The sequence below is a fragment of the Pyrgilauda ruficollis genome, unplaced genomic scaffold, assembly GCF_017590135.1.
Source record: "Pyrgilauda ruficollis isolate IOZ18807 unplaced genomic scaffold, ASM1759013v1 scaffold12, whole genome shotgun sequence".
Lineage (NCBI taxonomy): Eukaryota > Metazoa > Chordata > Aves > Passeriformes > Passeridae > Pyrgilauda > Pyrgilauda ruficollis.
In genome coordinates this window covers 3,223,036-3,243,212 of record NW_024510321.1, presented here as the reverse complement: position 1 = coordinate 3,243,212, position 20,177 = coordinate 3,223,036, and the positions used below count along the sequence as shown (strand labels likewise).

General features: G+C 41.6%; 1 protein-coding gene across 2 annotated transcripts in view; it reads right to left on the bottom strand.

The window, feature by feature from the left end:
* Nucleotides 1-20,177, bottom strand: part of LOC121363719 (sodium channel protein type 5 subunit alpha-like) — a 214,797-nt gene that overhangs the window by 108,034 nt on the left and 86,586 nt on the right. For both annotated transcript variants that reach the window (XM_041486335.1, XM_041486324.1), the window contains 3 exons: nucleotides 15,320-15,461; nucleotides 13,441-13,638; nucleotides 9,453-9,626 (listed from right to left, as the gene is read on the bottom strand). In XM_041486335.1, the coding sequence (XP_041342269.1) occupies nucleotides 9,453-9,626; nucleotides 13,441-13,638; nucleotides 15,320-15,461 (514 nt within the window). The remainder of the gene's footprint in view (nucleotides 1-9,452; nucleotides 9,627-13,440; nucleotides 13,639-15,319; nucleotides 15,462-20,177) is intronic.

Here is a 20,177-nt window from a genome sequence, read left to right as displayed (position 1 = left end):
TCCTTCGCCTCAAAAACATCCAATAAAAACCAATGAAACAACAAATGTTTTATTAATGAAGAAAGCATCTACAAAATTGCATAATCATTCACAGCAGTTTGGAATATGTAACAAATACATGGTACCAAAAAGAAATAGCTAGACAGGGTAAAGAAAAACAGGAGGGAGAGAAATTTTTAAGTAGAATAATTAAAAAAAAAAAAAATGGAAAAGCAAAGAAAAAGAGGGAAAAAAACCCAAACCACAAGTTTGCCTCTGTAAAATGAACCATAAGAAAACCTCAAATTTCAAATCTCTGTGCATTATTTCAGTCTTTTTAAGCTCTAATATCTCCCCATCCTATCTGATCTAAAGCATAGGATGTACTAGTAATATGCCATCAGACAACCTCGTTCCCAAGAGTCCCTTATCTGAAAGCCACCTTTTATTCACAAGTGCAAAGTGGTAGAAACCCAAAGGAAAAACATTCAGAGGTTCATTCTTCCTATTTTTTTCAAACTTATTTAACTAAACCAAGCCCCTGCTCCCTGCCAGCCCCCTGGCACCAGGCACACAGCAGAGGTTCATCCCCAGAGCCAGGACACAGAATGTGGCAGCAATGCCACTAAGCAAAGATTTGCCAACAGAGCAGTAAATCCAGCACGTAGTCACTTTGTCACTTACTAGGAAGAATTTTTCCAGGAAAGAAAGTTTCCATCCAGGTGAATCGCTTAAAATTACTAAAGCTGCTTAAGGAAGGTCATAAGCTTTTACCTTAGGTAAAGAATAGTTATGTGTGGGTTTGTGTTTATATTATTATTATTTATTTTAGAACAGAAATAGCTGAGAGTCACACAAGGAACCAGCAGCTTTTGCACTGTGAGACAGAAACAATTCCAGGAACTGGACAAGCAGGCATCATAAAGGCTATTATCATCTCTGAGGAAACACACACAGGCACAGTTTCTCATTGTACTTATATTTCTATAGAAATTAAGCATAAAATAACAGCAGTCCCCACAATTATGCAAGGAGTGTCCCTGGGATCCAGATGAGAAATCACAATGGAGTTAAATATAGGCACCTGCAGTAGGAAAAGATTATTTGCGTTGCCCCCTGATTGACTGGAAAAGTTCCTCCTTTGGATTACCTAAATTCTATAGAGACAGATATACTATCCAGTAATTTACATGTAAATGAGGATGCATAACAGAGATATTTTCTTCTCACTGCCTACAGTTTTGAACTATGTCAAAATGATTATGTGAAGATGGGCTTAAGCATAGCAGCATTTTTAAAGACCATTTTTGGGAACCAGGACAGGTTTAATTTTCCTTGTACACTTCAAAAATTTTCAAGCATAAAAAGGTGGGCAAGCCACCCCATGAGCAATGGACCCAGCAAGGCACCAGCACAAACATTTAATGAAATTGGAGGTGGCCATAATAGAGCACAGCATTAAAAAGAAACTACCTAATTTTGGGGATGCTTGACTATTTAAAGAGATGCACCCTAACATAAAGCAGTTTGAAATAATTGCACCAAATCTGAGTGATTTACACATAGAATATACAAAAGCAAAGTTTGAAATGAGCAGAAACAGAGCTGTGGTGACAACTCTGTGTGACAGCATCAGAGGAAGCTTTTATCCACATAACTTATTGAAGGATTTTTGGATGACTTATTCTGTTGACCTTTATTTCTGAACATGGAAACTGCTAACACTTTCCCTTTTCACCAGTCCTGTGCCAAAGCAAGAAGTGAAAGAGAGAAATTTTACCTCAGGGTGATTTTAGGATGAACATGAAAACCTCAAACCAATGTGGTCAGCAAAAGCCTTTTATGCTTAGCTGAAACAAAAAGCAAGGTCCTTTTTTGTTTGTTTTTCTTTTTAAAATAATATAATCTAAAGATAAATTTCTAAATCCTTATTTCAGACCCTTGATAAACAGCTTGGCCACCCTCCAGGTGTTTTCCCTCCTCTCAATCTAGCAATGCTCAGCATTTCAAGTTTCCTAGAAAAGAAAGCAGAAGTGTGACAAAGAGGAAATTCAGGAAAGCCTGTGTGTGTGCAAGAGGGTGTCCCCAGGTTACTCCAGCCTCGTTGCCCATCCCAAAACCATGTCACAGGGTGCCCTGCCCTGCTCCTGGACTGATGGGAAGCTCTGGTGAGGAGGTGCCCCAGGGAGAGCAAAGAAGTGGGGATCACCACCTAACAGCCAGTGCCCACTTGGAAACCACCACTCTTTCAGTCCTGCATCCATTTCTCTTCCACTTCCCACCTCTGGAGCAATTGTAAAGTCAGGTTAAATTAAAAGTCTTGTGATTTCCCTGGACTGTTACAGGAAAGGCTCCAGCTGGATTTAGGAGGCAAGAAGGGATGGTGTTTTGCGTGTTCCTTAACCCTCTAGAAGTTCTTGACAGCCACAGGTGAGATCTCACTCAGCCTCATCAGAATCCATGGATAAATTGAGCTCCAGGTAAGAGTTCATTAACTAAATCAAATTCTGCCCAAGCATATCAATACCTTGTGAAGGGAGGTGTTATTCTAACCTCTTAACTAAGAAACACCAAGACACAACAGAGCAATGCAAAGCCACAAATAAATACTGCGGGAAGGTGCAGAACCTTAAGGTTGTTATGTGCCCTTAAATTACTTACATAATATATAGACTTTCTCTAAATAAGGCAAAAGCCAAAATGTCACCCAGCAATCAGAAGGAGCGTAAAAATGTAACATTTTTCAAAACTCTCAGTTTCAGCCCAAAACAAAACCAGTTAGGACTTCTAGCATAATCACCAGGTCCTGCTTATGTCTTATGCACACTGGGGTAAGTTTGATAAAATCAGCAGCTGCACCACTTGAAGAAAGCTGGTAGGAGAGCAGGACAGCCCTGAGTGAGTCCCCTGCATTTCCAGAAGAGTGACCAGGACTTGCCATGGGTTTCCTGGGACACGCTCCCTGCACCCCTCAGACTTGACCACCTGCTGCTCTTCCCCTCCAGGTGATGACTGCCAGACCCAGACCTGACTTTGTGAAGGGTTTTTGCAGACCGCACTTTCATATTGCACTACTTTGCTCTCCCTATGACCTCTGCAGGCCCTTTGGCTGGGACCCTCACAGCACTGAACCCTCTGTGCAGCCCCCCACGAGCTCTCCAGGCTCTTTCTAACTAAGAACTAACTTTCTAAAACTAAAAACAACTCCTTGTAGGAACTCTCTTGTGGCATGGGGACACCCATGGGTGTAGCAAAGATGCTCCCTGTAGAAGGTAGGATGTTCTCCTCTTGCTCAGGCTGTGCACTGAAGCCCCTGGAGACTTTCAGGACTACTTTGATGAGCTCATGGGCAGGTGGCTGCTCAGCAAGGACCATGCTGACCACAGTCAGCAAACCTGATGACCATCAAGATTGCCCCAGATGGTGAGACTGATTGGCTCTAGCACCATCCATTGGGATAACCTAGAATCCTCCCTTTTTCCTGAGCTGGATTTAGGAATTAGGGAGAGGAGATGGACAGTGCAAACACACTTGGTTTCTCATGGAAACCCACTCATCCATTCGTGCCAAGCAGCCAAGGCCATCTGAAGAGCATTTGAAACTGGATTTTTTTATCTTACATGCTTTTCTGCAGCCAAGTGCCAGGATGTCACTCCTCTGAGTCACCAGCCTGAACAGTGGGATAAACTGCTGCAGCCTCTTCTCTCTTGGGAGAGGGCAGCTGAGCTGCACAGATGTTTTCATGTCAGCTCAGCTGCCACCTGCAGCCATTCCCGTGGGGAAATGGCCCTTGGCTAGGACAGGGGGTAGCAGTTACAATCTCACAAAGGCATGGAAGTTGTTCATTGTGGTCCCAACCCAACCACTTTGCCTGGGGTAAACTGTTCAGGGTGAATATTTCCAAAGCTGATCAGGCTGAAATGCTCAGAAGTTGTTAGGGACTGTTTGTGCTTTCCTGGAGAAACCTGAGGAGAACTCACTTTGAAATAATTTGTGACAGCTATGGGCTAAGTCATTATTTGTGACTGAAGGCCCACAGGTTAAAAATGCAAAACCAGAGATGGTCAGATCTTGTTTGATGTTTGCTCTGTCTTTTAAATGAGAAGTGCTCCTCCAAGCTTTCCCCAAATCAGAATTCAGTTATCTCCCCTCTAAGCAGCAGTCTGATGGGTCTGTTTTGTGTTCAACTGATACTACTCAGCATCATGGAGTGACCTAAAAAAGTGCATCCTCAAAAATCTAAGGCTGTAAATTGTGGTTTTTCCCACCTCCATCTCCCCAGGTGTTCCATTTGCATGAGCAAAACCAGTTACACCTCAGGAAGCTGCAAGTCAGGGCTTAAGCCCTGTAATTTAAGCTTAAGTTACAGTGATGCATTTTCATGGATTGGCCCTTCATTTCTTGCTCAGAAAAGATACAACAGATAGCCCAAGTGGGTCCTTTTCCATAGGCTCACACTTGCTCAAAATAAATAACAGCAGAAGGGTCAGTGAGGTTAATGAGGTAACTGCAACATCTTTCTTTCTACCTTCCCCAAACATATGAAGAGACTGTAAAAAGAAACCAGAGCTGCTAACAAAGAACAAATTCACCTACAAATTTTAACATGAAAAAGGTGAAAATCATCAAATGCAAAGCCGAGAAACATGCTGATTTATCTCCAAGCAGGCTGAGGGGTCAGATTTGCTATTTCCTTCTGCCTGAGGCACAGCTGAGGCTGCAGTTTGTGCCCAGTGCTTACGACCCCTGCAGTGAATACATCTGTACAGCAATGGGCCCCTTGCCAATCAGCCTTCAACTCCAGCTCACATTTTCTGGATAGATTAGATACCAAACCTGTTTTTGCAAAAGACACAACATCCTTCACATTGCATCACTGGATGAGCATCTGTCACTGTAGTGCCTGGGTGTTGTTTCCTAGATGGCCAGGGAACCGCCGAGTGAGCTCACCCACCCCAGCCACTCAATTTCCAGCATCCATTTATTCAAAAGGCAGGAAGCTGAGAAATGAAAATAAATGCCAGCAGAGCTCAGAGCCTCCCTGTCACCTCAGGACCCAATCCTGTAAAATGCTGATATTTTCTGTGAAGGGTTGAGTGCTCTTGTGCTTTGCTAAGCTTTTTCTGACAGCTGGGACAGCCTGCAGAGCTGCTTTCCTTACAGAGAAAAAGAGGACATCCTCTGCTCATCTACTGAGGTCTTACAACTTTGGTTCAGAATTTTTTTTAACAGATGCACAAATTTTCCTCCCCAGCTCCTTTAATACACTTTTTTTTTTCTTCCCCACAAAGCTAAATCCAGTAAAACTTCCCTATCTACAGCATTTCTGTTGCTCAGCTGTTTACAGAATTGTCTCAGGACAATTGTCCACAGAGAGTAAAAGTGAGATTACAAAAGTCCTAAGTGAAGGAAGATGTGAACATCCAAAAAAGCAGCAACAGTCTCAAAACTGTCAACAAAACAGATAATTCTCACACCAACCAGTTTCCCACATGCAGCTTGGCCCCTTCTCTCATGGGTGGTGTGAGAGTCTATTTGCAGAACTACAGGGAATGCCCAGATAGGTGAGGAAAAAAATTCAGTCCAAACCCTGAAAGGAATAAAGCTGCTTGGCTCCAGAGAAAAAAAACTGCTTCTCAATTTACTGATAATCTGACACCACAGCTGGGATCCATCACACTCACCTTTCTCTTTAGGAGATACCTTGGCTAATACATGTTATAATCACATTTGCTTTTTTTCCCCCACCAACATAACCTGGCTTTGGCACCTTGTTACTCTGAGTGGGCTTTATCTCACCTAATGTAAGACTTGTGGTTAAAGTGAACAGAAAAAGGCACTTCCAAGGAAAAAGATTATTCTGGTCTGGTTTTGATCCCTAAAATGAAATTAATTCTGCCCACACTGACTGTAGTAGTGACCTCCATAATTTTGAAGACTGTTGAGAGTGATGACCTTCAGTGCAGATTATCTACATAAGAAAAGATAAATTCACACTACCTCAAACTAGCAACCTGTCCAGATTGCTCTGCCTGTGTAGCAGCTATTTCCAAAAGCACCATATCATGGTGTTGCTCTGCAACAAAGATGCTGGCAATCTGCACAAGGGCTGAAATCTGTTGATCATCTGCTCATATTTCCTGGGTGTTATTTGAACTGGATGCTAAACCTTTCTGGGAACTACCTTTGGACTTAAGGAACAGCCCTCCTCCAGTAGCCCAAGAGAAGACCAGAAGAGGTCAGATGCAAACAGAGACCAACCAGCAAGAGAAAACACAGTCACAAGATGGCAAGATTCACGGAATCATTTAAAAACCATAATTTTCTATCCACCAGACAATGTCAGGTATTCAAAAGTCAAAAGAAATCAAGTTTAAAACTGTCCCTTCAAGAAAAGAAAGTCTCTGTCAAACTCAAGATTTAGGTATTTGCCTCCTGAAGAGAAAATCTCACCAGAAGGCATAACCTCCCTGATGAGGCACTAGGCACACATTTCACTGTGAATTAACTCATGGTCTTCCCACCCTGCCTGGAATGGTGGGTCTGGGTTTCTCACTGTAGACTCCATATGGTGTAAATAAATTACAGCAACCTCCAACAACATTTAGAAGGAAACGAGAGCGCGAATCACATACAAAAGTTATAAAGTACTCACCAGGTCGCCTGTCCCAGGCTTTTCCATAATAACTGGGGGGAGCAGTAACCCTGCAGGAGAAGTAGGGTCTGGGTTGAGTGCCCCGGTGCCTCCTCCTATCAGGGAAACCACACCATTGCAATCCACTGAGCTGTTCCTTTTGCCCGTCTGGGTGTAGTTGGGAGTAGTAGGGTGAGAACTATGGCTCACTTGACTTTGCACGCTTGGACGCCTCCCAGATCTTGGAATTAAGAGAGAGCCCCGGTGGCTTTCATTTTCCCCAGCGATGCTGATCTCATCATCGGCAAAATCTGTCTCGGAGCAAGTGTCTCTGCCACGGAGTCGGAAACTGAAAACGCTTCCGTGGCTGGTTCTGCGCTTCACCAAGTTTGCACTGGGACCATAACTAATGCCAAGGAGAGTCTGGAAACCCCCAGAAAGGAAAAAGGGGAAAGAGAAACAACATTTTGCAACACGTTTTTCAGGAGCGAGGAAGTTCTGGGGGAGAGCAGTAAGTTCCATTTTAAACCAAGCGCTTCAGAGAAAGAGAGACTTAATTACAGGTATTCAGACTCCGCAAAGTTAAGAGGTTGGACAGTCATTCCTAGCCTTTAGGTATTTGTCTAACACTTGGCAATTAAAGATGTACTGAAATAGGAAGGGTCAAGGTGGCATTCAGCTCACAGTGTGATACTTCCTTTGCTTCTACTCCCCCCCATGGGACAAGTGCCAGAGGACCTGGGAAGGCAGCACAAGGAGTGGAAGACAGGAGCAGGGAAGGGGATCCAGCTCCAATCTACTGCATTATCACACATCTTCATAACAACTAGGGAAGGAGCAGTGCAGTGGGGAAGAATAGATAAAGAAACAGGGCAGGAAATGAACTGCAGGGAAAATGAGAAGAAGAGGGAAGAAGAAGAAGCAGAATACGACGGAAGAAGGTGATAAAAGAAAAAGGAAAAAAAAAAAACAAAAAACAAACCAAGAGCAAGAAGAGGGATATGGTTTATTAGTTTGTAAAATGATTATCTCAATGCACATGGCTGCTTAAGGGCTAGGTAACCTCAGTACACAGCAGTCTCCCTCACTTAAATATCAGCCTTGACGATCCACTCTGACGTCAGTTAGTGAGACTGCAACTCTGCCAGAGCATCAGCAAGATGTAGCCAAGGACTAAACACACCTAAAATCCGGCAGAGCAAAAAGGATCTTCAGAAAATGTGTAAGGAATTCAAGTTTATCCCTTTCTCTTCTCTCTAAAGAGGAAATTACTGGAGTAAGAGCATTTAGGCAGAACATATTTTTGACTTTATGCCTGCACAGAATTTCCAGCTTCTTCAGAACTTTCCCATGAGCCAAGTATCTATGAAGAGAGGTCAGATTGCCACAGCACCCACAAACCAGACAAATCAAATGAAGCCTGATTTCATACTGTGCTGTAGCTTACACCACTGAGTTATGTAATGATGCTATTTAGTGACACTGGTACACGGAGGAGTACAAAACCCAGGCTCTTTCTAACTAAAAACAACCCTTTTGGATTGCTACCAAATTTCAGCTGGTCAGAAATCCATGCCTGGGTTTCCATGGCACAGTCATTGAGACTGATTTCTGATGGCAACACACTTCCCTGCTAAGATAGCATCTGAATGATGACTCAGCCTTATTCCCTCCAACCATGCCAGACACAGCCTTGCAGAGAAGATTTACTATCAGCTTTGAAATGTGTCTCCCATGCTTCTCATGCATATGACATCCAGGGGCGAAAAGTGAAAAAAGGAATATTAGTCTGAGAAATAAAACTGAAAATGCACAGCTCCAAACCATGGTGCTTCTGGCACGTGGTGTCCTGAAACCCATCCAGAATGAAGCTAAAGAGCAATTCTGGGTTTAGAAAAGGTGCAATTTGTTACGCAACCCTCTTGACCAATGAGACAGCAACACAAACAATTGGATTAAAAAATGCATGTCATCTACAGAAATCCAGCTCTGGGTAAATTTTGTGAGCTGAGGAGTCATTAATTGGTCACATTTACTTACACCACTTAACATGTTTTTTATGAGCTTTTTATGGTTGCCAAGTATCCCTAAATTCACTGACAACAAAATAGAAAAGGACTTAGCCCGTTACATGGCTATTCAAAATAACAAAACAAACTGATTTAAACTTTGCCCTCAGTTAAACAAAGACAAATTATCTGCAGCTATTTATGATCCCTTGATACATACAGCATGGGCAGATTCATATTCATGCATGTCAGGAACATTTACATAAAACCTTATTTAATAACACTGTCACTCTGTTTTTCTTCCCTGCAATAGAAAGTAGAAACAAGTGCCACGAAGTTTTGACTTGGAGGCAACTAGCAAAAGAATATAAAAATGTTAATAATGTCTTTGCATAATATTTTAAAAGCCCTCAGAGACAAGTTTCCTCCTTTTCTCCTCCTCTTTTATTTTTAAGCCTTGTAGGTTTCCACTAAGATTTTTTTTTTAATCTCTAGTAGGGATAGGATAGATATAATCAGATGAATGAAAGAAAATAAACCAGATTGAGGGTAATCTTGAGGAAGAAAATAAAAAAGGAAAAATAATTGAAAAAAACAAGTTTATAAAAATGTTTAATGGGCATTTTAAATTCATTTAAAAAATGAAGTGGTAATATGTTTCCTTCCACTGTTCTAGCACAGACTGCATGCTGTATCTGCTATGTTAATATCAGTTAAGATATTAAATACCTGTTTCTTCTCAAAGTTTCAGTTTAAATTGCCTTGCTCAGAGCCTGGCTTGTCCAGGAAAGTACAGTGTGGAATAAGTGATGTTTCAGACCATGGCTTACCATCCTCCTTTGACCATCATCGTAGTCACACTTGGGATTCCTTTGGTCTTCCCCATACTCGTCTGTCCCCAAAGATTTCTTTTTCTTTCTCTTATTTCTTCTTTCTTTTGCACTTTTAGGTGACATTTCCAATGAGCTGAGTGACATTGAATCAATTCCTTTAGCTGCTAGTGCCTAAATCAGAAGATTGTAGAAGGTATAAATATTATCAATTCAGGATTTCAGTGAAAACGACTACTGCTCAGAAATTACTTTTCATCTGAAATTTTAAGGTTGTATAGGAGAGACATTAAAAATTTCTGGAAATAAGTAATCATAAAACTCAGGAATGGCTGCATAAAAGGATAGTTTTTACGTGGAGCTCCCACACAAGACTGTTTGACATATCATGAAGGAACAGCCTGTGTGCACACGCCATGCACACATCTCTGGACAAACAATTCTGGTGCCAGGCAAAGAAAAATCTCAAGCTGGGGAAGCTCAGATTAAAGACCCCCTGTACCTCAGCCCCTTGAAGGGCTGGACAGGAGGGCAGCCCAGCTGGCTGCTGGGATTTTCCCTGCCCTGCACAGAGGGATGCCAGGAGCAGCAGGCAGCTCAGCTGGCGCGTTTCTGTAAACACTTATCCCGAGCGCAGCGCAGGCAGCTGCGACCAGAGATGCAAAGAAAGAGCCATGGGCTTAACTGGAGATAAGGCAGCCTTTGCTGTGCCATGTGCTCCCACGCTGTGCTGGCTATCTGCTGGGATCTCTGCAGGAGCAGGCTGATAACACATCAGCTGCTGGGAGCAGAAGCCCAATTCCAAAGCCTGAGCACCAAAACCACAGACCTGGGAGAAAATGAGCAGCCAGGAGGAAGGATCGATAGGAGCTGGGGGAGCTGGGGCCCTGTCCCCAGCACAGGCAGGAGGGGTGAGGGGACCCTGGACACAGGGGTCAGGTTTGGAGGTGCTGGAGAACCAGTGGTGGCCACATCAGTGGCCTGGAGACCAGCCCAATGCGGAGCCCCCAGCTGAAACACCTGAAGAGAGTGAATTGTTAAAAAAAAGCCTCTCAGGTTCCTCAGAACAGGAGAGACAGATGAATCCTCAGTGCTATTGTCTGTAAGCCACTAGAATCAAACAGGCAATCATCTCTCCACTGCAAAATACTCCCTTCCTCCCACAGGCATCAGTCCAAGGAAAGTGAAGGCACTTAACAGCCGTGTAAAGAATCAATCATGTATTTCAAGGAGTAGCGGTAGCTCTATCAAGCTGAGAGCACAACAAAACTTAATTCCTGTGGGAAATATCTTTCATAAGCAAGCTGCTTAGAGCAGAGAGGAGGAGGGCTCAGACACTGGTCTAGGTTGTTTTGGTTGGGTTGGTTTGTTGGTTTTTTTTTTTTTGAGTCAATTGATTTAATTGCTATGCTGAAGTGCTTTTTCTTCATAAAGATTTGGCAAGTCTTTTGGTGTTAAGCTCAGATTTAGGAATGTGTTAGACCAATTGTATAAATTGACTGATAGTCCCCAAGCAGGTCTATATTTCTGCTCCCTTTGTACTGCACATTATAAAAGCTGGCCTGAACAGTTTTGTTTTCCCTTTTTGATTGCTGTCATATTTTGTTGATCTGGAAAATATTGCAGTTTGTGCTACTAAGCATGCTGCACTCATACTGCAAAACAAGCTAATTTTTAGTTTCTTATAATTTTCTTACCTATTGCTTGAATTGTTTCTGCTCTCAATACCTCTCTCAGATAGTGAAAAAGGATTTGGACTGAATTGTTCCTCACGGCATGGAGGACCATAGAATCACAGTTCAACTTGTGTTGGAAGGGAGCTTAGAGTTCATCCAAACCCCCAGCCGTGGGCAGGGACACCTCACCAGTTTCCTCTGTGCTCCATGCAGCTTGGGCTCAAGGATGTCCCCATGTCCTGCCTATCTGCCCACTCTGTTTGGGTTCCTGGGGCTGGACCATGTCCTGTTCCTCAGGCACTGCGGGCCATAACCCACCGCAACAACTCCGGGGGCAGGAAAGGTGTGTGAGACCAGGCATACCTGGCAAGGACATGGGGTGGCTGAAGGATGGGAGGAAAGCTTAGTTCACGTGAGCCCTGATATGAGGATTATGCAAAAGAGAGCTCTTAAGGCAAGAACTTAGTGGTACGGTGAGAAAGTCAAAACCAAGACCTTGATCGAGGTTTGGAGAACCAGATGAAAATCGAGTAGCTCTGACTAGGGGGAGATATCTCAGCAGGACATCTGAAAGCTCCGTGGTGCAGCACCCAATTCCTTTTCCTAAGCCTCTCCTTTCAAATGTCTACTTTGAGAGGCCAGGAGTTGATTTGCAGAATTACTGGACTTCATTAGTAAAGGTCATGGAACCAAATCACTCCACTCCTGAATTTCCTTCCCATAAAACTAGGATAATACTCCAGGAATATTGCAAATTCAAAGAAGCATTTTTGAAGCACATGGAGTCTGAGCAGTGGCAAGAGGCCCTGAAAAACCTTGGAGGATATTAGTCACTTCTTCTTCCAAGCAGGCTTTGACTACCTGAGCTGGGAAGTCTGCTCAAGCTGCCCCAAGGCAACAGAACAAATGATGAGAAAGCAAAGAGCTGCTCTCCACTCATGTACTGTCCACCCTTTGCACTGAACAGGGCACAGGGAAGATGAGAAATGGTTGGCTGAAGAAAAGACTCTATTATAAAGCATAAAGACAAATGGGAAAAAATCAGATTTTCAGGGGCAACTTTGTTTTTTTGACACATTATGCTTTCCAGGCTTAATGTTCTTTTTCTTTGTGTACACACAGGCTTAATTGAAATCAAAGCCTTCAAAATGAAATTCTTAAATATCTTTAATTATAGTTGGGGCTACCAAAGTTGACTGTTATTAGGAAGAGCCCAGCTGGAGTCAATACACATGAAAATTTGTACAAAATAAGTACGAGCTAGAGCTCAGTTTGTTCCCTTAGGTTATGGCAGAGTTACTCTGTTCAAAGTGGCTGTATATGGACTAAATTGCATTTACCTATTACTTAAACTATCAAAGAGGATCTTTAAAAGGACTTAAATGATTCATAAGCCTCTACTAGCACTTTGTCAAGAGTGAATTGCATTTTCTATTTTCTTTCTAAGGATTTAAATGGGCTTTGGATTAGGCCCTGAAGCCATATGTACCCAAAAGAAAATTATGTATATTAGTTTATATTGTGTTTCAAGGATTTATTTCTCTGAACTATAGTGCTACATGTTATTTCAGACTAATTTTCTTATTGTCTTCTTGTTCACAGTACCTAAAATGTTCTCTTCTGCTGTTTAATATAAGCTTTCTACCCCACACAAACCACATGCAAATTAAATACTGTTATTAAGGCTATAAGGCTACATCCACCATTTGGCCTCCCTGGTTTGTTTAAATTTATGACATAACATTAAATCCATACCCTTTGCATAATTTGCAGATCTTAACCTCAAGGTCTGCCTGTTTACTTTTCCAGGAACGAAGCTGTATGTGCTTCAGAGAGGTTAATCTACACCTTTACCTTCATTATCAAACAATTGGATATTTATAGCAGGTTGATCAAGACAGTGAAGCAAACAATGTGTGCTAAAGGGGTGGTGGAATCAGGTTCAGCTGGGGTTCTGGCTGATCTACCAAAACAGCTGGGTTGTGCTCAAATGCAGATGTAGTTTAATCATCACTAAAACATCTCACATGCCAAACTATATTAATTTTCTCTGCTGGCATACATGGCATGGTTAAACCAGTGCACTTCTGGATATGTAAGCATCAAATGATCCTACTCCTAACAGGGAGAACTATAATTTTTCTTTCACAAAAAACAAAATTGCAATAACTTCGTCCAGTACAATAAACAAACTGCTTTCAAACAAACTCTTACTTTGGTTATCACACAAATGTAAAATAAAGAGGATGTGAATCCCAAGGTAACATTTCTCCAAGTCACCCAAGGCTAATCATGTCACATAGTTCACTGACCTCCTGCTCTTTCTTCAACATCTCCATGGCTTCCCGAAACTTTCTTTCCTTCTCCTCTGTTTCAGCAATAGTGGCTTGGTTCTGCTCCTCATATGCCATGGCCACAACAGCCAGAATTAGGTTGATCAGGTAAAACGAGCCCAGAAAGATGACCAGCATGAAAAAAAGCATGTAGATCTTCCCAGCAGATCTGAGAGTCTGTACGTGCAAAAGTAAAATTAGCAATGCTTTACCATGTTTTTAAAAAGAAAAAAAATATAGAAGGGTTTCCTTTTAAAATTAGATTTATAATATAATTAGATACAGCCTTTGTTAATAGTTCAAACAGAAAACCTTTGATGAGAAATGACAACCACATACAAGGAAATAATCTCCTCACCAATAAATTTTTATACCTTAATCAAAAATTGTGTGCCTTGCAGTGAATTAATTTCTAAAAGAATAATGCTTTCAATGATTTTCTCCTGTATCAAATATCTCTGCTGGTTTTCTTTTAGAATAGATATTAGAGTCAGCTGCAGTGAAAAATTCCCCCACAGTTCAATCTGGTTTTGTCTAGTGTGTAGAAACCACCCAAGTGGGATTCATGTTGGATCCCTTCAGATGTGTACAATCCAGGTCCTTTTTCAGGGAGAAAAATGCATGTTTATGATGCAACTCATCCAAAAATCACGGAGATGTGTCAGGACGAGAAGAACCAAACCTTGGGCTCTGTTGAATGTATCCCCTGGTTCTTCACTAGATTTATTGGCACAACTGGAATTTAGGGGGACAGCTTATGTGTAACAGATATGTCCCATGCTCAGTGAGTTGATACTACTGACAGAAAACACTCTGTGATAGTATAAGGTCAAATAATAAAATGAAGTGATGTTCATCCTTATTTGCTGTGACAGTTTCTGTCTTCCAGAGTTGTACACGTAGCTCTTTGCCAAGCAAGTGAATACAGCTGTTTAAAGAATCTTCAGTTTCGTTGTTTTACATTTTCCTGAAGTGAAATTGCGTAACTGGCTGTATGTGAAGCTGAAATCCCCCAAATCTCCAGCAGTGTTTACCTCAGTACCTTCAGAGTGGTCCTGTCAAAGTTATCTCCTGTTTCCATATGATCACCTTCCAGTTTTGGCAGGTTTGAGATGCAGCAGCAAATTGTCAGTGGCTTCATGGACAGAGAATGTAATTCAGTACCAAACTGGCAGATGCAGTTTGGATTTTGCACACATTTCAGGAAATGCATGCTGAAATGAGCAATTACTCAGAGACCACCTTGCATGTGACTGTGAGTTGAGTCTGGATCTGTTTGTGCCTCTGCCTGTCAGGTGTCCACGATGAAGAGCTTGCAGCAGGGAGGACTGAAATGCATCACATAGTATTTTCTGGATTTGTGTTCATCACCACACCTTGCAAAACCAGATATGACAAGAACACAGGTGCTTCTCTGGCCTTTTCTTGAGCTGGACTCAAAATATTAACTTGTGCTACACCACCCACCAAAAAATCACCAAGTGGTGATGTGGTGATCTTCCTTAAGTGGTGAACTTCATTTAGACTCAGGTGAATTAGTATCTTTCTCTCAATACCATTTTTTTTCAATTTCCCCAAACACCCAGACTAATGTCTTCAGACATCCCTCTTAAGAAAATAAATTAATTATTAGAACTGATTGTCCTTCTTCAGACATCATCCCTCTTAAGAAAATAAATTGATTATTAGAACTGATTGTCCTTCTCCAGAACATCTGACTATCCTTCTCTAGAACATACACAAAGCACAGTTTACCTAATAACCAGCAATTCTTTCTTGTCTTTAACTGTTGTATTTGACACTATAACAAGGTGATGTCTTTATTTTTATTTTTAACAGTAATAAAATGACCTCATACCTGTTGGTAAAGACGTTCCCAGTAATCTTGGGTCATAAGACGGAACAAGGAGAGAAAGGCCCAGCCAAATGTATCAAAGCTCGTGTAACCATGGTCAGGATTTTCCCCAGCCTTCAGACATATATATCCCTCAGGGCACGTGCTGCAAAACAGCAAATACAATCTGTGAGATGCCTCTTCAATGGCTGCAACATGGAGAAACTGATTTCCAGGGAAACACATCCAAAGCCCTTGGTTAAGAGCACAGGTCATCCATGGTATTCTCCTTCACTGTGTAAAACCACAGGAAACAGGTGATGTTACTTCACAATACCCAAGACCTTGGCAACCTTATTTTTTTCTTTTAAAGGATAAACAGGAAAATAAAACCCATAGCATGAGCTGCAATGGCAAATAATCACCTAGCATTTCCCAAATTTTGAATAGACTGGAATTAGGTGCTTATACATGATTTCTCTTGGCATTTATTCCTAATTAAAAATCAAAAACATGGTATCACCTGTTACAGTTGCAGGTAACACTGTGATGGTGAACCTGCTCTTTTGGTTATGTAGTCTGACATTGGCTGGACACCATCAGCCTGTGCTATTGGAGCACCTTCCTGATTGATTCCTTTGCCTGACCTCACTCACCCCCCAAAAGGATTAAATGTTTAATCCAAGAAACCCAGCCCTTTGTTCCACTCACCACCACAGTCTGGGATCATGACATTTTTTTCTATTTCTGCCAGGAAATGCTCTCCTTGTGTGTCTTGTAGATTACTGTATTAAATGGCATGCACATACCATGAATTTCGCTGGCTCTCATTAACCTTTGAGGCTCTTTACAAGTAGTTTTCTAGCCCCATATGACAGGAGAGATAAAAAGTGCTCTCAGTGGTACTGTGTAAGCACTGAACTGCATCATCAAGTGAAACACAAGGTAGAAGAGATCCTGGGTCAAGGTTCCAGCCTCTCTCACAGAACAGATTAGTCAAAAACCCCCACAGCTCTTGCACATCAGAAGCCACTCTCCAAAAAATAAGGTATGACCCATTAGAAACTGAAAACATAGAAATATACAAAGGCTTTCTTCTGCATGTATCCTAGGAAGAGAATATGAGATCAAGTGCCCTGGAGCCTTATGGTATTTGGGAATTTTTAGGTGAGACCATCTAATATCTGGAAAAGTATATCTCAGCAGAATGTGCAGTTACACCAGCTCTCCCTGTTCTCCTAATCCTTCAGATACAGATGAGCCTGGTACAATTCCCTGAAAATTCCAGCTGCCACAGCTGGGGATGGTTGGAACATGAGGGATTTTGAACATGTCACCAGTCATGTAGATTGTATAGCTTTAGGCTTAATTTTCTCCCAGAAAAATATCTTAGAGTTTCTCAATCACTGCTACTTTTTTACCAAAGCAGAATATTGCCAGAAATTGAAATGCAAAGCAGAAATACAAATAAAGCAAACTAATTTTTAATATGCCAGGCAAAAAAAAAAAAAAAAAAAAGAAAATAAAAAAAAGAAAATTCAGAGTAATTAGCCAAGCAGCTGTGTTTGATTGATCCCTGAGAAAGCAGAGTGTGTCTCAGTGTGAAAACCGGTGTTCGTTTTCTTTAAAAACTGTAATTTTCATACAGATATAAAATAAATTTTACAGCACAGGATAGCTATCTATATTGCATGTCAAAATGAGAATATGTTTTTATATAAATCTATGTTGTCTGCCACCACTATTAGACATTCAATAGCACTTTTAGAATCTTAATTTAATATCAGTAGTGAATCACAAATTTTAAAGTAAGCCTGCTTTGAACACTGATAAAAGGAGTGCTGAAGCATTGCAAAATGTGTGCAGATCCTTGTTTACAGTAGTTTTCAGAAAAAGCAATAAAAAATGAACAGCTGATGTTTAGTGAATTAAATGTTACACACAAGTGGGGGTATAATAAGTGATTCTGTCACCTTAGGTAGAGCCAAGTTAGCTTATACCAGTTGAGAATTCAGATAATAATAATTCTATCTCACAAAGAAAGAAAAAGAGTCACTCCTAATTTTTTCCCTGCCAGTCTAGAAATGCCTCCTTCTCGATCTTTCCTAGTTTGAATACCTATTTTTTTCCTAATAAGAGCCACATTTCAGTTAAAATACAGTAACATTACTGAGTTAGAAGATAATAAAATGCAGAAATCTCGTATTGTTTTCCCTCTAAAATATGCAGATGCACAATGAATGTCTCTTGTATACCCATGTCCTTTTTTGAGGCAGAATTTTCACTAAACCCCCTCTCTCCCAAAGGCAGCATCTGCTGTCGCTCTGCTGTAGAGATGTGAGAGCTCTGCCTCTGATCCGCTGCAGCAAAGAGCCTTCGTCGCCCGTGATGTGCCACTCAGCTGCTCAGGAGCTCTGAGAAACGGATTCTCCAGGCTCCTGAGAAGGAAATTCCCTTTGCTGGCTCCAAGACATGGTGTCTACACAAGACACGAACATTTCTGAAAGGCTGATTATTTCTGCCACGGGAAAATGACTTCACCCACACACTGGGTGTGGTTGGAAACTTGGTGATCGTGTCCAAAGGTGCAGAGCCCTTTCCTTCACCTCTCCCTAAAGAGAAATCCTGAGTGGCTCCATTGATCTGGTCTCATTGTTCTTATTTTAGCATTATTACTAATGGCTAAAACAACCCAATGCAGCTGAGAGAAACTTTGCTGGTGGTTACTTTAATGGTGGACTTCAGCCTAGGCAGGGCAATCATTTGGAAATCAGGCTTCTTCTAGAATAAGTTACCTAAAATCTTGGGCAAAATGGAAATTTTGCCATTAATATAAATTATTGAGAAGGGTGAGATTTTCCTCTGAATCTCAATTAGCAGGGAGAATTTCCTCTTAATCTATTCACCCTTTTGAACAAGAGCCTGGGAGAAAGGGGACATTGGGAGCGATGGGATGAATTTTCATAGGAATTTCTGAGCACGTATTAGAGGATAAAAAGTCACTTGGGTTCACTGCCAATGTTGTTTTCTAGGGAAACTTTCGATGAAGAAGAATTTTCAAGCAAGTGCTCAAAGCATTTTACTTTGCTTGGGAATCTGTAGGACATGGAGATGTAACCCCTCTGACTGTGAAAGTGAGCAGTAGAACCTCAGAGGAATATTTTCTGATTATAATAAAATTAGTATTATACACATATAATACATTTTTTTTTCATTTTTATTCTGTCCCTGTGGGTCGTTTTCCACTGTCAGACCCCACAGTGAATGGTTTAACCCCAGATGGCAGCCAAACCCACAGAGCTGCTCACTCACCCCGACCCAAGTGGGATGGGGGACAAAATTGTATGAGTAACAGTGAGAAATCTCATGTGCTGAGATAAAGACAGATTAATAGGGCAGAAAAGGAAGAAAATAATAACAATATTAATAATTACAGTAATAAAATAATTGAACTACCCAAGTGATGCTCAGTGCAACTGCTCACCCCTTGCTGACCACTGCCCAATAAGTTCCTAAGCAGTGTCCCCCAGCCAGCTTTTCCCCACTGTTTATATACTGAGTCTGGAACATCCCTCTGGCCAGTTGGGCTCAGCTGTCCTGGCTGTGTCCCCTCCCAGCTCCCTCTGCCCCCCCAGACTCCTCACTGGCAGAGCATGAGAAGCTGAGAGTCTTTCACCTAGCAGAAGCACTTCTTAGCAACAACTGAAAACATCAGGGTGTTACCTGCATCATTCTGATCCTAAACCCAAAACACAGTACTGTAACAGCCACAAGGAAGAAAATTAACTCCATCCCAGCTGAAACCAGGAAAACACACTTCTCTAATATTTTTTTCAGCTTTAAGAGCATTCAAACGAGGTGCTGCAGTATGAGAAGCATGAACCCCAGCCCAAAAAGAACAATACTGTAGCAGCCACAAGGAAGAAAATTAACTCAATCCCAGCTGAAACCTGGAAAACACTCTTCTCTAATATTTTTTTTCAGCTTTAAGAGCATTCAAACGAGGTGCTTCAGTATGAGAAGCATGAACCCCAGCCCAAAAATGTTGTTAATGTTAGCTTACACCCTTATTATGGCAACCAGACCCTTGAGACAGAATTTCCTACTTGTCAACTCCTTATTCCTGCTCACCCTCTTTCATGGCCAACAGAGAGATAACTCACAGGGTATGGGAATGTGTTAAAAACACTGAGAGGAAAACAAAATGCTGCTTCCCAGAAAAACACTACAGAAATTTAAGTGTAAGGCTCTCACATGAGAATATTATTCTGCAACTGACACCATTTCCTCTGAGGATTTTTTTAAGGAGCCTCAAGATTTTACTGAACCTTCCTCCATGTATGACATTAAGCCTACCCCCTTTGGATTTTTTAGCGAACTCTTCAGCTTCTTTTATCTCAGGGAAGCATTTGAGAGGATTGTACTCTCCTCTGATGCACAGAGATGGGCAACAAAAACAAGCTACATAAATATACCATCCTCCACAGGAGTGCCACAGGATGCTGTTCAATTGATCACAATAAAATTAGTGTCATTGATTCAGAAAAGTTAAAAGCAGCAGCCTACCTACCTATCCATCAGGCTGTAATCACCACTGCAAGCTGGCATTGGTACAGGAAATTAAAGGACATAAGAAACAGCTTTGGTTTAAATAACACAGGCTGGGAATGCCAGAGAGCTGTAGCTGAGGGGCATAATTACAAAATGCTCTGTCTCAAGAGTTTAATCTAGGCAAGCCAAGCAACCTGCTGATCCAGGCTACAGTGGCCAATAGGGCTGGGCAATAAAGGAAGGTTTGTAAAACATCCATGCACAGGATTCTAACATCCAGATCCTGAAAGTACAAGGAGGGTTTTCCATGTGCTACCAGGAGTCAACATCA